This window comes from Periplaneta americana, chromosome 15, assembly GCF_040183065.1.
Source record: "Periplaneta americana isolate PAMFEO1 chromosome 15, P.americana_PAMFEO1_priV1, whole genome shotgun sequence".
Lineage (NCBI taxonomy): Eukaryota > Metazoa > Arthropoda > Insecta > Blattodea > Blattidae > Periplaneta > Periplaneta americana.
Genome location: NC_091131.1, coordinates 164,270,807 through 164,289,286, shown reverse-complemented (window position 1 = coordinate 164,289,286; position 18,480 = coordinate 164,270,807). Strand labels below are relative to the sequence as shown.

Genomic DNA, 18,480 nt, shown 5'->3' with positions numbered 1-18,480 from the left:
ACATTCCACAACACAAATCAAATGCTCCGTGTCCATGTTGACCGTCGAAGTTAATGTCAACAAATACGTAAGTAATCGTCTTAACCCTCTCCCCATATCCCGACAGTACGTATTTCCAAACAGTTCATATTCCTGCCACTACCGGCGTTACCGTACGTATCGGTACGTACTCTTCAGAATGAACGCCGTACTTGCTAGCCAACTTCTCTGCCTCTTAGGTTATACACCTGAGCTGCAAGATTGAATTCTCTAGGCTCATCGGCTAGCCACATGACGGCATACAGCGAGCCAAGACACATTTTGAACTGAACACCCAGTATTTGCGGGCGAGAGCTATTTTATCCCCGCTGCGCGCGCGGAGCTCTTTTGCCTGTAAACATTGCTAAAGGATGTACAGATCTTAGAACACAGCGCATCATGACGGAACGGAAGCGCTTAAAGCTTTCAAGGAAGAGTGGAAGATACAATATTTATGCTTCGAACATGGTGATGAAGTCCAGTGTTTGTTGTGTAAAAAAAATATCATTTGCAAAAAAAGCAACATAAAACGGCATTATGAAAAAAATATAGGCATTATTCAGGAGAAAAGAGAAATAAATTCATTTCGGAATTGACATCGAAGGTAAATTAATTTACATTTGGGTCAGCAGATAGTATCTAGATTCCTTTTATTTCTTTATTTTAAATGTATTGTTGATGTTTTATTTGTTGCTTGTTTCTGGATATTTACTTTTATTAGACTACGTGTTTCTTTAATTTAGAAATAATATTTTATCTTTAATTGCACTTTAACTCATACTATTACTAAACTCAAAATGCTAATTCACTTTTATTCCAATAACTATTTTCAGGATTTTTAGCAAATATGAACTAAACATTTTGAAAACTTTGATGCAAGGAGTTTTTTAGTAACATCAATATAAAATATACTTAAAAATATAATTTCAAAACTATTAGATCTAATTGCACAAAATTTTGTACAGATGATATTATTATAGATCTGTTTATATAGTTTAAATTTCACAAATTTTGGCCGAAATTGTGGAAGTTTTAAAAGTCATACATATCCCCTTAAATGATTGACCCCAAAAATTACGATGGCTCTCAATATCTTAATTTAATCAATTTGTTTTTTTCGTGTTACGTGCATCTCACAAATCACTCTAAGAAAACTCATTACATAATCACGACTGGAGAGTAAGGACTACATTTTCACAATCACACAATCAATATACTCTATTTCAATCAATATTGCCATTATTGTACTCAAAAGTACTTGGGGATCACACACATCGAGCAGGTAGACCCTATTAGTTTCTCCTAACCAATGAAGTGAAGTATTTACATAATAAATAATTGCTTTTAACAATAAAATGGTTTACATACAATTAAATTTTCCTATTTCACTTTTTGTTCCTAAAAACCCTTCCCTTTGCGATTTGTTTATATATGTACATGTATATTAAATAACTGAATAATTAGCCCTATTACATAGCCAGAAATTTAGTAACGCAAGTTATTGTAATAATTGCTGCCTTTATTCGCTGCGTGTGCATGTACATCCCTGTTGTCTACACTACAGTGAATGCGCTATGCGCTCGTGATCAAGGTCGAGCTCTTCTACCATGATAGGGAGCTAATATCGTCTCATCCCTGGCCTACACTGAACCCGCACAACATTTCCTTAAGAGTGTTTGTTGTAGCCTACTTTATCGTGCTAAAAAGTGAACCTTGTTGGATTTGTATTGCTTGTAGTATGAGGACGCAGTGCAGGCGCTGACATCGCTGCACTATATCAAACCACGTAATCTGTACCAAGACATCTGCGTATCTCACATCCATCCTGGTTATTAACAAAACAAAAACTGTCCTGCTGGTTTGTTATAAAATGTTCACAGCTGCAGAATTTCAAATCAAGTGTTCAAATTTCTCGCTTCTGCTGGGTCAAAGAGAGACACTGGCGTAATTCTAATTCCAACAAAAACGTGTTTAATGTCCAATGGTAAGGAAGCGATAAAGACAATGTTCATTGTTCCAAAGTAATAATTTTTTCTACGTAAACTTAAAAATCAGTTTTTCTCTTCCTCAAATGACGGTTAGCCAATTTTTGCGAGCCACTCAGTTGTTTGCTGGTCCACTAAAACTGCGGCTCGATGAGGCCATTACCAGCAGTCGTCAGCGCAGAGCACCCTGGGGCTAGCGTCTCTTACCCGCGGAAAACACAGTGCACCATGGTGCACTCATAGCTGCTAGCGGGTATGCTCTCTATCTCTCCCTGCTGCACGACGGTGTACACGGGACGGCACCGCTTACCCTTTGCACATTTCAGCGAGTGCTGACGACCACTGCTCTAAACATTGTACCTTCGAGTAAGAATTATGTTCTGGTATAGTCACACAGATCTGACTCTCTTGTGGTGCGACAAGAACTCGTGCAAACAGATCTTCCTCTGATTCTACAGGGGTCTCGTAAATACAACTCTTCGTGTGGCCCCACAGAAAAAAGTGAACTTCAATCCAGCGATCGTGAAGGTTAAGCAATTTGACCACCTCACTTTGCACTTGCCGTTCGAAATCATCTTGGCCAAAAATTCGGAGAAGATGGAGAGGCTGAAGAGGGAGATTTAAACATTTGATTTGAATTTGTTTTACTTGTAGCATGGATCCTATTCAAAATTTACCTACTGTACTTATTCCCCTCTACAAACCCTAGGACTTTATTATAGGGATTTCGAAACACACTGTATTTTACCGGGATCACAGTTTACAGACTTTACTTCATAAACCACCTATTTAATGCTGCTTATCCGACACATATTTCTGAGGCGTGTATTATATATTTTTATGGTCGACCATGCCGAAATGTAGTAATTATACACCTGGTAGTAGCACTTTAATGCACCTCATTAAAGTACACCTATTCATTAAAGTTCAGGTGTTCAGCCAATGACAAGTCACCTTTGTACCGTTATAAAACCGCAAGTATCGATTATTCTCGGATATGCAATCAAAAACAATTAGCGAAAAGTCACGGAGGCTGGAAATCCAATACTGTCGCAGAAGGTTATGTTCTGTTACTATAATTAGCGTTAATTGTAAATAATATTCAAATAAATTCAATTTGTCATCTCGTTTTTCAATTCTAAATCAATTTCCAGGTTATATCAGACTAATGTTCATCTTATTCTCTATCAAGGTCAATGACATTCGGCCTCGGAAAAAATCAATACTTTCGCGTCTGCGCATATCTCACAATTCAGGTCAGTTCGCACATAACCATAACATAACCTAATTTTGAATAATTTCAAGTTAGAAATATGGTCGAGCATAAAAAGTCGTATGAAATTTGCCTATAATGGTAATTAAGACGCTCGTATGAAAATTATGAAACTCGCTTGCGCTCGTTTCATAAACAAACATACTTGCGTCTTAATTACTACCATTATAGGCTCGTTGCATAATGTACTATTTGGAGTACCGGTATATCATTATTATTATTATTATTATTATTATTATTATTATTATTATTACAAGATTTCAACGAACTGCTAATTATGACTGACCGAATAAGAAAACTACACGAGAAAAAAAGGAAGGACAGGACAATATAGCCTATATATTGCTTATTACTTTTCACATATTATTGTATGCTCATTATTACAGTTCAATAGTTCTTGCTTCATTCATTCAGTGAACAAGGGCTATAGTCTCCTTGGTTGACCGTCTTTTCAAGAAACTCATTCCTCTTCGACACCTTTCTTTATGGAGCAGTAATTATTAACGCCTCTTTTTAGCTTCTTCAGGTAAATGTACGTTTTCCACTTCCTCTAGTTGTTTTTTTGTAAACATCTTTGTCTCGAAAGACTTGTCATATCTACTTATGTTTTGAAGTTATGAACTTCATAAAACTCTTCTACTTTATCAATATTAACACTTATGAATTCTTCGTGGCTCGTTAATAACATCTCTGCAGGATGTGATAATGTTATTACTTCATAAGCAACAGAATTTTCAGTAGAAAATCGCAACTTTAAACTTACTAATCGCGAATCTATATATGATTAAAACAGCAAAATCCGAAGTATTTTTTTGAATCTCCAATGGCAACATCAGTCCTATGGACTTGTTTTGCAGTTGTTCTGGGATTTCCTCAAAAACATTACCCAATACTATTAAAGGGCCAATAGTTGTTAAGTAACGAGATTCAGGAAAATATATTTAAATTCAGATTTTAGTTATTTCGCACATCTTCGTCTTTTGTCTGCTCACGTGCATGTTGCAAACTTCGGTGGTTTCCCACTGAATTTGGTAGTTTTTTAGAGGAAAAAACTGCCGTCGGTGGTAAGATGAATTTTCAGAGGTTTGTGCAGTTTTTCTGTACCTCCATGGCACACCTGGGGAGAATGCCAGTAAATAAAATCTCAACAATTTGGCAACAATAACTCCGTTGAAGATTATAAATTTAATCCGTTTTGCGATTCTCTCCCACAGCAAGAAAAAAAATTAACGTTGTGTCAACTGATAGCTGGTGGCCCGTGAACAGATGAAGTTAATCAGCAAATGCAGTAACAGGCATCTGTCTTTTAAAAGGTTATTAGCCCCTATGGTAGTGTCTGTGTTGTGATTACGGTATCCTCACCATGAGAGAACGAAGTGCTGTTCCTCTAGAAATTTAGAAAAGACTCGTTGAAAAATGCTAGCTTAAAAGAATGACTTTTAGAAGTGTCTCAGGACTCTATTAAAGCCTAAGGCCCGTAACACACTTGAGTTTTCGCTAGCGAGAAATGTGTTGCGAGAAAATTCAAAGATTGATAACATGGATTCAAATGGACGTCCACACACTGGAAGATATTCTCGTTCGAGGTTAAAACCTCGCGCGAGTTTCTCGCTGGAATCGCTAGCTCAGCGAATTTTCTTGACATATTTATCAAAGATGTTTGACAATTATACTCTTTATGACGATTGAATGTAGAAAAAGATATCACAGGTGGCGATGAATTGTATTGTTTTTATTTGAAAACTAGCCGTACCCGTGCGCTCCGCTGCACCCGTTAGAAATAAATATAAAGTAATTATATAATTAAAATAGGACATTTGATCCAGGGAACATTCGTGTTTGATAGAAGGATAAATCGTTTATTATGTTACTTAATTTAAATTTAATTAAAAAATTAAAATGCGATCATTTTGAACCAGAGACCACTCATTTGGTCATAAAAATTAGTTTAGGAAATACAGGAAACGAATATACAGAATAGCCTATCAAGTTTTCTGTGCATAAGAATCTATTTTAATCTTACCTGTCCTCGATTCACTCTGGAGTTACTGTGATAACATTATAGCATTATGTCCATCCAGAGAAACTACACTTTCCAATGGTGAATTAATAATTAATTATACAAATCGGTTAATTTAGCTTCCGATATTACTTCATACAAACACAGAAACATTATCTGTAGGCTATCTTTCATAGCTTTCGATTGTTGCTGTCCAAGGCCCCTTATAGACGAAGTCATTTGTTTTTTAATTCATTACACGGCCTTAGATGGCAGTTATTTTAATTTTAAAACTCATTTATCTCATTAAATATCAGTCCTATCAAAATTTTTCAAAGAATAAAACTTATCGGAAATGATTTTTAAAGCAATTTTTATTATGTAACATTTTTCATAAAAATCAATAATAAGCGAGATATTTCGATTTATTTAATTCAGGGCCCCTTATAAGCCCCCTTTTAAATAATGTATTTTGAATGCCATATAGCCTATAATCTAAGTTACAACGAACTTAATTTATATTCCAATTTTCATCGAAATCCGTTCAGCCATTATCGCGTGAAAAGGTAACAAACAAACAGACAGACGGACATACAAACAAAAATTTCAAAAAAGCGATTTTCGGTTTCAGGGTGGTTAATTATATATGTTAGGACCAATTATTTTTGGAAAATCGAAAATTACCAGAAACATTTCGGCTACAGATTTATTATTAGTATAGATGAGGAAAGATGGCTGATAATTGCAGTCAGAAACTTATCGAACTTGTACGATGTCACCCTTAGGCCTATTTATATGATACACGGGATGAAAACTATAAAAACACGAAACTTAAAGAAGGAATCTGGAGACAAATATCAGATCATCTGAAAATAAATAGCGCTATATTTCATTTTGATGAGATTTAACAGTATTAATTAAACGTTTGAAATAATGTATCTATATGTCTAAACAGTTTACATAATTTTAATCAGAACATAGCAAAGAATCTTCTATCATATCATGAACAGCAAAAAACTGAGGTCCAAACGCCTAAACGTATCATCATTCAAATCGAAACCAGAGTCCAAAACTCGCCCTTATTTTCGTAAGATACAATGTGATTTTCAGATATTTCTGGCTTTAATTTTAGGCCTACTTTTTCTTTTCATTAACAAAATATGTTCATGTAACTCCATTTCCTCATCATCTGAATACTCAGATTCAACATAGCGTTCGTACGTAATTTATGTAGTACGACAATATACTTACAGGTTATATATTTAAGTACGACAATATACGTAAATACATAACCTATAATATTTCCCCCAACGAGTGATTACTATAATCAGAAAAATGCTTTCTGCATGAAGGCAGTGCATAGATGATCATAGCGAGGTGTGATCTGTGATAGCGAGAACTCGCCAAGTGTGTGGAGGAAGGCTCTTCGCCTCTTTCTCGCAACACATTTCTCGCTAGCGAAAACTCTTCAAGTGTGTTACGGGCCTAATGAAATGTAAATTTTGTCGATACATGTTAAAGGAAAAATTTACGATCTGATTGACAAACCAATACAAACCTATAACTGCCCCACAAATTAATTTATCGCGTGGAACGAAACTTAAGTTTCCTGCAACCGATAAAGTTAATTTGAATGTTACAGTTGAAGCTGCATTAGCCCGTTTTACACCCATAAGTAATGTTGATCATGTTGAAATATTTCAAGCGTAAAACAAAACTTGCAGTGATAAAAAGTATTGGCCCCACTATTTAAAAGTGAACTTAAATGTGACATTGGGAATTGTGTACCCAATGCATTTATCTGCCGATATACGAGAGTCGGAGCAAACAACTCTTAGTTCTCATACACAGTACAGTACGCTACTGCATTGTATGAAGAAGTACTCAAGCGATAGATTTCGACACAGTTGTAATCACGGTACCTTTACATTGCAATATAATAAATTCAGACGTCTATAAATACAGGGACATCATTTTATTTTTACTAACATTTTTAATATTAACCTATCTATACATTTAGAGAACCGGAAACATAATTTGCTATCCCCTTCCACAACTGTAGTTCGATGATACTGGCGTAAAACACAAACAAATCATTCTACTAGGTATAAGAAGGAAGAAAAATAGTTCATCCATTTACGTAAACTAGGAAATATCGCAATTTTGAGTTTCATAATTTTCATTAGGTTTTTGTTTAATCAAAGTACAGTACTGTATTAAGAATAAGTGTTTTTACTCACGAACTGAGTTATCCATGCGAACGTATTCATTATGCAGTGTATATTATACTGTCTACAGCACATTAGCGTACAATATAGAGAAAGAAGTTAATTTGAAAAATAATCATAATATGAATATTTAAACACAAGTTTGAAAATGGTGGCCGTTCATTTCGATACAGGCTTCAGTTCTTTTGTGCATATTATCGCACTATAGACTATTGCATCTAATTCCAATTGCCAATTTGGTCCTTCGTACTAGTAACTCATGTTGAAATAATTCTGTACCTACTCTACGTACTGTACATTCAATCTTAACTTCTGCCGGACCCGAAAATATAAAATTACTCAGACATGCTATCTACTGTCCCGTCCAAGTGGTTATGCCGCAGGATTGTAGAAAGGGGGGAAATCACGTGACAGTTAATTACTTAACGAGGCCCTTTTATTTAAGTTAAATTAAACAGCTGTATAATATTACGTAAACGTCCAATTCCAAACAGAAATTAATGTTTTCAGAAAAGAGCTAAGACAGCCCAGCTATTACAGAGGGGCGAGCAGAAGCAGGTGGGAAAAATCGGGATGCGACGTAGGCAAACGGACAGTACCTGTGCGAAAATATGATTAAATATTGAAAGCTCTTTCAACACTGGAAAACGCGAACATATTTCTGGAACGTACTATACTCATTCAGTACTGCTTACTATCTGCAGTCTTGTTTCTGTGTGGAGTTGGAACTTCATTAGTAGAAGGGGTGGGAGTGAAGTACATTCAAAAACTCAGGTACAATAAAAATTGAAGTAAAAATAAAATGATGTCCCTGTATAACTGAAAGCTTTTAAAATCAGTTGTGGAAATTCCACAACGTTTTAAAATGCACGACCCAAACTATGTTAACAGCAGATGACATTTTCTTTAATTGATACTGAATTTTAAGTTGTCAAGTGTAATAAATATACACAAACAATATGACTACGGTACATATAAGGAATAAATAGGTTTTTCTTAACGCCAAACATTATTAATCATCGATTCTAATCATTTGTAACTACTGAAGCAGTGTCATACAGGTTGGAAAGTCTGATCTCAAAACAGGATATAATATACATCCGCACTGTGTAAAGTCACGATAGCAGATAATTTATCCGCACAGAACAGATTGTGGAAAGAACAATAAGAGCTGAAATCTTCAGCGTATGTAAACAACCGCCTGACCCAAATTTCACGCCAAACACCAAGGTCGGGCACATGGAACCAACTTCCTGTACAATCGATTCAAAATGCCAGAATTTACAGCACAATTCCGATTGCTACGTTGATACAGACAGGCCTAAGTATGTGCAGCCAGGTGCTGGAGGTACTATTTTAATGATACAATTTTTAGTATATGCGGATGATGTTGTACCAATAGGAAGAAATATGATCACTTTAAGGCCCAATTGTATAAAACTCCCTGACTAAAGATCAACTTTGATCGAAGATCGAAAAGTGAACCGAGTTCAGACACTTCTTCTATTGTATAAAACTTTTCTGCGATCAAATTACCTTGGTTCAAATGCAATCTAAGTTCACGTGAAAAGGATTTGGCAACATCGCATAAACAGGTGAAATACGTGACGCGTGGACCATGTTATACAGGTTTGTTCAGTGTTGCCAATCTAGCGCCTTTAACTCTTTTTCAACAACAATTTCTTTAAACTTTTATATTGCTTACATAGGGATTTAGTGACCTTTTTAGCACCCCATAGTGACAAAATTTAACCTTTCTTTGTTGATAATGAGAAATCTAGCGACTTTACAACTACTTTTTGGCGACTTTCCGTACACACTGTTGGAGACACTGTTTTTTTTTTTTGTGCAATGTAAATAATGGCGGACAATAAGAAGAAGGTTGACTGTTCTCAGAGTTGTTATCATGTTATGGTGTTTGATACTGCTAAACATAATAAAACTTTATAAAACGACAATTTTCGTTTAGCAATGCAGTTAATTGAACATTTATGAATGTACCTATCATATCCATTAATAATTAATGGTTGTTATAAACATAATATAATTATAGGTTATGTTATTTGATACTGCTGAACACGATAGAGCCTTATAAAATATAAGAATGTTTGTGTATTAAGGCAAGAAATTGAAAGAAATATATATAAATGTACCTAACATATCTATTAATATTAATAATAATGGATTTTATTTGCACAATCTGTCACTCGTATATTTCAAACAGAAAAGAAATAACTGAACTTGGATCATCTAACTTAATCGGAGAAATTTCTTCAGTCAAAGTTGACTTTAGTTTGAGACAAATTAATCTCAGATTAGACTTTATACAACAGAAAATTCCAAGTTCAGCTGAAACAAGGATCAAAGATTAAATGGTTTATACAATCGGGCCTGAAAAAGGCATTAAAAAAATTTGCGACAGAGGCAGCCAAGCATGGATTGACTATTAACTTGAAAACTAAATATCCAACAGCATCCAAAAATACAAATAGATGCAATAGAGTTAATAATATTGAAATAGATGGTGTTATAATATTTGATGGACTTACAAGTTATGAATATCTTGAAACTATTCTGACAATATTTATTTACGGTCTTACTAATAAACCGTGTATAGTTTATATACGAGACTTATGCAACGTTGAGACAGAAAACGTTACTAATAAACCGTGAATAAGCTATGGACGTATAAACAGGCTGTAACTATACAATGGGAATTGCTTTGCAGTAGTTATATATACGAAACCCCTTGTTTAAGCGTTGTATACAGAGAAAAAAATGGTCGCCCCTCTAACAGCTGTTCATATCGACTGTCATTTTATGATGATGGATGCCTTGTAACCACAGAAGAACACACCAAAGAGCACAGAATAAGTAGAATAATATTGCTGTAGCTTGTACTCTTTGGCCAAAATATAGTGTGGTAATCGATTAGAGCTAGTTGTACTATCGATATTTCACACTCCACAGTAGAGCACTCTACCGGATGCAATAGAGAACCTCAGATATTCTATTACCTTTCGTAACGAAGTAATGACGAAACTATGACGTAGCTATGTAACAGTCATACTGTTATACACGACGTATGTAGTGATTATTAGTAAGGAATTTACACACGACGTATAAATGAGCTACTCATTGTATAAGTATAAGACAGTTAAACGTCTGTATATAGAGTTTTTATTAGTAAGACCGTTAGTAGATTTATTTCTACTGGCAGAGTTAAGGCCATAAAGCCTTCTCTTCCACTCAACCAGTTAACGATGTCTACTGAAATCAAAACACGCCTAACCAAAGGAAATAGATGTTATTACGCACTTAGCAATGTAAATAAATCCAAAAATATATCAAAGGTGCAAACTTAATATATATAGAACAATTATACTGCCGATAGTCATGTATGCATCATAACCATGGAGGCTAAGGGAAACAGATGAGAATAGGTGGAAAATAAGAACAAATAATGAAGTCTAGCAAATGTATGGCAATCCAACTATTATAGCAGCAATTAAAAGCAACGAATTTCGTGGCTGGTACATGCAATAACAATGGAAGGCGAGACAGATTGTTTAATGACAAACCTGGTGGTAGAAGAGAAATAAGAAGATCAAGACTTACGGGTGGACGATGTAGAAGACTACTTACGGAGAAAGAGTATCAGAAGATGGAGACTGAGAGCTAAGGATAGACGAGAGTAGAACGGATAATCATAAGAGAGGCTATGATCCTAAATTGGATTATAACGCCATAGACCAGCAGCAGCAGCAGTAGTAGAAGTAGTAGTAGCAGTTCTTTAACGACGCTATATTAACTACTAGGCTATCTAGCGTGCATGGTATTTGTGATAGCAAGAAGGTTATTTGGCCAGATGAGGCGAGGATTAGCCATGCATTACCTTAAAGCTGGGGAAAACTTCGGGAAAACAGCCTACGCGAGAATTTCGAGCGGATTTCACGACTTGCTGCTATTTCTCCAAAAGGGCAGACAGTCTCTTGAAAAAAATGTGCTGGATTGAAATTAATTATACTATTCAACGGTTGAAATCAAAATTTTTTTCTTAATGACCTCTGTACACTGGCCAAAGTTAAAACTCACCCTCATTCCTCAATGACATCTGTATACGGGCTATCCCATCTCAAATCGACCGAAATATAGAGAAAATTGACCTTGCAATTTTTAAATACAATGAAACTTTATCTGTCCGTAGACAACTGTGATATAATGCTTTGTACAAAGTTTGAGGCATCAGAACTTCATAGTGTTTAAATTAAAAATATTTAAATTTATCGTATTTTCATAAAATTAGCAACTTTAAACTGTTGTAGCTCCGAAACCCTTTCACCCAATGACCAAAGTTATGGTTTATCTTGATGCTGAAAAGTTAAAGTTTATATTGACATGTAAACAGTTTTCTTACTTTTTATGGAAATGGAGAAATTTAGATTTGTCTTCATTAAGACGCCTTTGCCCACGAAAAAATATTTTTAAAATATATGGTTAGATTCCGCGTTGAAAGTACAAATAAACATATTTTTTACTGATGGTGTGTTGATAAGAAAGTATTGAAAAAGAAAATATATAGTACGCGCATGAACTAACCAGCTGACTGTGAGACGGGAGCTAGTCGAGACAAGCAAGGCCAGGAGACAAACATGTGATGTGTCGTCTAGCAGTCATGGCTGGGCTAGCCCAATGCTCGCTCTCGGCCAGTGCGTGCGGTACTGCACCGTTCAAGTCCAGGCGTGTGAAAATAATTTATTTAATACCCTCGAAACTTATTGCCGAGCCACTAAGCAAACAATGCCGAACCCCTCTTAATAATGCAAGGTTTTTTCTCAATATTTCTTTTACATTTTTACAAATGGCCTAAAAGCCTAAAAGCAAGTAAAATCAGATTATCTGTCGCTCTGTGTACAATAAAAATAAGGATTACTTCTTAACATAACCTACCAAATGTCAGCTTCAAAATGAACTCTCGTTCAATGTTCTGCAGTAAATGGTTCCAGAGTTCTGAGCGCTGAAAGAGGCTTGTTTTTATAAAATATGCTAAATTTCTCGCTCAATAATACGAAAACCGTTTGACTTTCGATAGTATATTTTTGAAAATGCACTCCCCTCAGCACCTTGTATAAGTAGGAAAAAAATTAGAGTATAAAAAAATGCGAGGTTTTTTTACTGATCGATTTCATATGGAATAGCCCGAATAGATTTGTAACATACTATTTGCTCCTTGAGAGGGAACCCAACCCAGAATGTTGGCAGAGGAATGACCTACATATTGGGGAAAGAAACTTTAATTTTAATGAAGTCTGCTGGAAAGAAAGTGAGTAGGCGGACAAAGCCCGATAAATGATGGCGCAATGCGGCCGGGTCATATCGACTCTGACCAGGTCTAAACGTCTGTGAATTGCTCCCCAGGCTAGACGGCTTGCGCGGGCTGCTACTACTCGGTCGTATTGATCGCGTTGCGGCTGGCATGGCGGGAGGGCCGAAAAGTGTTCGCCCGCAGGGACGCTCCATTCACGCGTTGCGAGAAGGGGTGGTGGTTAGCCGTAGGCGGCTCTAACAGCTCCACAACAATTTGCCAAAATATTCATGTTTCTTCATTTTTTCAATTAGAATAGTTTATAAACAAGTTACTTCACATATTTCCTGTAACCAAGGTACGACCCAAAGCTTATTAAAAATATCCGGATTCACTGTTTGGTTCCAGAGTCATTACATTTTAATTGATTTGTTATGTGTAAGAGTATTTTTTTAAAATAATTTATTGATCGATCAGCGCATTTAGCGCTATACAGATCATTTCTAAATAAAATATAAATACAATACATGACAATGAATTGAGGGCAGCCTAGATTGGGCTCCTCAACGAACAAAAATAATTGTTAATAAATTAATAATTATTTACATAGGTTGGTGTGATGATACATTTTGATTATAATATGAGGTCCATTAGAAGTCGGCTCTTGATTCTGGTGGGAAATGTGGACTTTCTTCCGAGAGAGTAGTGGATGGCGCCTGGAACATTTTCTAGGTTGTTATAGAACTTCTTAGCTTGTGAATGAATAAACTGTTTGATTGTGTCAATACCAGTTTCTCTGTGTAGTTGGCTGTTACGGACAAACCAAGGAGAATTGAGTGAAATTCGTAGGACTTTATTTTGAAATGACTGGATGTGTTTAATTTCACTTATTGCAGCTTCTCCCCAGACAGGACAGGCATAAAGCAGTAGAGGTCGTAATAGAGATGTGTAAAGCAGCATGCAATATTGTAGCTTTAGAGATGATTTCTTATTGAGGAGCGGATATAATTTAGCGAGTCTTCAGTAGGCCAATTTAAGTTTGTTGTTGATGTGATGTTTCCATGATAGACGGCGATCTGAGTGCACCCCAAGATATTTTGTGGGAGATCGTGCGTATTTGCTTGCTTTCCGCACAAAACCAATACGCGGTAAGTGTGAAATACCACATTCAGTATTCCCAACGTAACACACATAACAATTTCCCTCTTCTTACCGCTTAAGCGCCATATTCATTTTACTGCTTTAGGCTTTTAACATATTATTTTTAGAGACGTTTAACATAGTAATAATTATAAATTGGAAACTTACCACTGCAATTTCACCTAAATTGCACTGTTAATTATTGTTTTTAAATATTTGCAAAAAATAAGTACAGTAAACTCTACAACACCACAAAAGTTACTGCATTTGTAATGCAAGTAACATTAAGGAAGCCGTGAAAAAATCAACAAGATTCCAGATGCCGATGTTATTACTGCAATATGTTATATAAATAATATTGTTAAAATATTAAAATGAAAAATAAATCATTACATAACCTTACCGTTTGTTTTAAGTTCGCATTTATAGACTGAGGAGGGGGGGGGGGAAAGACAGACGTATATCACGGCCTGCTGGAATATAGTAAACACAGAAAACATTTTATAGCAACAATGTTGAAGATAGATATTTTAGTTTTTAAAAGTTGCCGTCATTGAACAGAAACCAAGATGGAGATTTCATTGCAACTAATTAGAAATTCGTCTTTCAGGTATGTAATAAACGATCTTCGCACAAAATAATGTACGATACACGAGTGGTATGTTTGTTTTCATGTTCTCGGAAATTAAAAAAGCTCCACTACGTTTCGCTTTTTCAATCTTTTCCTCGAACATGAAAACATCAACATACCGCTCTTGTAACGCATATTACTATTACAGCTTCATCCTTTGGTTTCCACGGTATCACGTTGGTTGAAAGATTTATGCATGGAGGATTAGCAGGACGACACAAAGTAATTATCATTGCTTCGCATTTATTATAGAAGAGTATTTGATTATATATAATTTTATACCCACGTAACATTGATACGATAATTTCTCGACTGTGATTAAGTGTAAAATGAGTCCATCTTTGAGGATGAAATGAGAGCAGTCCAGAGTAATGAGTAACTTGCCTACAAATTCTAGTGGAGGGAAAGAGTTTACGTAATGTCAAGGCTTCACAAAGCAATGAGCTGAATAATAATCTTTGTACACTTCAAACTACAGTATTTCCCGCTCAGTCTGATCTAAGAATCTAATATGAAGTAATTTTACAGAATGATTCAGATTCCGAGTAAACGTTAACAAACGTCAAATTCAGACTGAAAACTTCATAGTTTATCCATACCTAAATTAAAACTTGAAAACATTTTCTGATTTGATTAATCTAGTTTGTAAAGGCATCCTTGAGCAGTACCGGTACCGCATGTGTAGCAAACATCATGAAAATCATGCTACTATATTAGAGGGGGACTCGCAGACAAACATATTCATAAGTACTCCCTTTTCGCAAACAAGCAAACACATGACGTCCATGGTGACACAGCAACTACATACACAGAGTGTCCCAAAAGTCTCCATACGTGGGGAATGTCGGTTCAAAATAGAAATGTCGCAATGTGCTCAATGTGGCGACCTTCGAGAGTCAACGAATGCATTCCAACAAGTTCCGACGCAACATGTCCGTCGTCATACGACAGAAATCGACGAAGGCGGGACCTGCAAATGTTACGTGTCCCGGATTTTCTCCCGGTAGACTTAAGGTGTTCCCAGAGGTAAAAAATTAAAGATGTGAGATCTGGGGAGCGGGTTGCCACATTGAGCACATTATGTAACATTTCTATTTTGAACCGAAATTTCCTATGCATGGAGATTTTTGGGACACACCGTACATTTTTATAATTCGTTCCATATAGAAAATAATAGGTACCGGTATACAGTTGCAAGTAATTATTATTATTATATTATTATTATTATTATTATTATTATTATTATTATTATTATTATTATTATTATTATTATTGAATACAAGTAGAAAATTCGAGTCAACGACTGTGAACGTAGGGACGGAACTGAAGGAAAAGGAAATTTAAAACAAATCCTTTCAGTTGCAGGATTTCACTTTAACTATAGTCCAGGTCAGCTTACTTCATACCCTAAGAGTGAAACCTAACCATTTTCCCCCCCATACTACATATGCTAGTGGATTGTGGTGATTTTCTAGTTTGCAGGTTGAATTTTCTTTTGCCAACTTCGTTTCGAATTTCGATACTGACAAATACTACGAATGGTAGTGATTTTGTAACTGGCATGTTGGCAGCTGAGACAAATATTGACAATATTTGTCGGTACTGAAGCTCCATGAATTTAAAATTGTAGGCCTACTAGATTTCTGAGCCGGTTACTGGAAGCTAGTAAAATTTGAACATACTAATAAAATTAATTAATATCAGTATTAATATTAATACATAATAGTTATTTTATGTGTTGCGTTGTGTTGTTATAATTCAAGACTATAATCAGGTAAGTTTTCGGAGCTAGTACTAATAATTTCATGTTGTCAAACAAAATACATTTTTAGGTTAGGTCTCGTGAATCAAATCAATGAATTTCGTATTGCCAGACAAAATACTTGACATGTTGATCCCTTTCTCGTATAGTTTGGCTACAAAATTGTTACAAATTATTGAATTATTTAGAATAACCTTCCAACATACAGTTCGGTAAGTAAGTCATTTAGTACGTAGGATTGTGTGCTATATGGTAACAGTTGGCAACACTGACAAGACGGCAATATTTACTGTTTAGGAACTATATAATGAAGCTGTAGGACTTGAAGCTTTCCCGGCATTGGATTATTATCGAGTTCTCAGCCAGGTGAGTTGCATTTTTGCTTCCAAGCTCTAACTCCTGTAAGCCCTGAAGAATATGTCAGGGCTAGTCGTCGAAAGCTTGGAAGTAACAATCCAACACACCTGGCTCAGAACCTAAGAAGAATTATTCCATATAATGAAGCTGTTTAAAAAGATAAGTAATAGGCTACTGTAAAAGCGAAGGTATGGTGACTGGCACACGGAGTAGAGCATACGGGCTATTCCATCTCAAATCGACCGAAATATAGAGAAAATTGACCTCGCAATTTTTAAATACAATGAAACTTTTTCTGTCCGTTGACAACTGTGATATAATACTTTGTGCAAAGTTTGAGGCATCAGAACTTCATAGTGAATAAATTAATAATATTTAAATTTATCGTATTTTCATAAAATTAGCAACTTTAAACTGTTGTGGCTCCGAAACCCTTTCACCCAATGATCAAAATTATGGTTTATTTTGATGCTGAAAAGTTAAAGTTTATACTGACATGTAAACAGTTTTTCTTACTTTTATGGAAATGGAGAAATTTAGATTTTTCTTCATTAAGACGCCTTTGCCCACGAAAAAAATATTTTTAAAATATATGGTTAGATTCCGCATTGAAAGTACAAATAAACACACATTTTTTTACTGGTGTACCGTTGATAAGAAAGTACTGAAAATATCAAATAAAGAAAATAAATAGTACGCGCGTGAATTAACCAGCTGACTGTGAGACGGGAGCTAGCCGAGACAAGCAAGGCCAGGAGACAAACACGTAATGTTTCGTCTAGTAGCGCATAGCTGGGCTAGCTTTATCACAAGTTTTCATAAACACAGGAGTAAAATGACGCCCAACGCTCGCTTATCTTCAGCTCTCGGCCAGTGCGTGCGATACTGCGCCGTTCAAGTCCAGGCGTGTGAAAATAATTTATTTAATACCCTCGAAACTTATTGCCGAGCCACTAAGCAAACAATCCCGAAGTCTCTCTTAATAATGCAAGGTTTTTTCTCAATATTTTTTACATTTTTACAAATGGGCAAAAAGCCTAAAAGTAAGTAAAATCAGATTATCTGTCTCTCTGTATACAATAAAAATAAGGATTACTTCTTATCATAACCTACCAAATGTCAGCTTCAAAATGAGCTCCCGTTCAATGTTCTGCAGTAAATGGTTCCATAGTTCTGAGCGCTGAAAGAGGCTTGTTTTTATAAAATATGCTAAATTTGTCGCTCAATAATATGAAAACCGTTTGACTTTCGATAGTATATTTTTGAAAATGCATTGTCCTCAGCACCTTGTATAAATAGGGAAAAAATTAGAGTATTAAAAAATGCGAGGTTTTTTACTGATCGATTTCATATGGAATAGCCCTTACACACATTATAGTGTATTATACACAGACAACATTCACGACCTGTTGTGTGAAGGGCAAACGTTGTATAATGGCCGCGTAAGGAAATCGCTATAAACATGTTCACTAGGCCTATACCTCTAATAACTATGTATGAATGAGCATTATTTGGAATCTCGACACTAATTTACAAGTACGAAATTATCTTACAAGTATTTATTTAAATGACGTGTTTTATATACAGGAAAAAAAACCTTTCCTAATACTCACCATTGCCTGTTCGATCTTGTTGTCGATAGCAACAGCGCTCGTCCCTGACGCACTGAAAGCAGAAAGAAACAAGGTTCAATCACATGCCGGCAATACCGTAACGGTCTGCAACTTTGGTGGAAAGAAACACACATAATAGTTATTGTATAAAATAGTCACATTTCAAAGC

At 35.5% G+C, this 18,480-nt stretch overlaps 1 protein-coding gene across 1 annotated transcript in view; it reads right to left on the bottom strand.

Moving 5' to 3' along the window:
• The window catches only part of LOC138715492 (protein bunched, class 2/F/G isoform-like), a 717,347-nt gene that overhangs the window by 52,579 nt on the left and 646,288 nt on the right, over window positions 1–18,480 (bottom strand). The window contains exon 3 of the mRNA XM_069848460.1: window positions 18,312–18,363. Coding sequence (XP_069704561.1) covers window positions 18,312–18,363 — 52 coding nt within the window. The remainder of the gene's footprint in view (window positions 1–18,311; window positions 18,364–18,480) is intronic.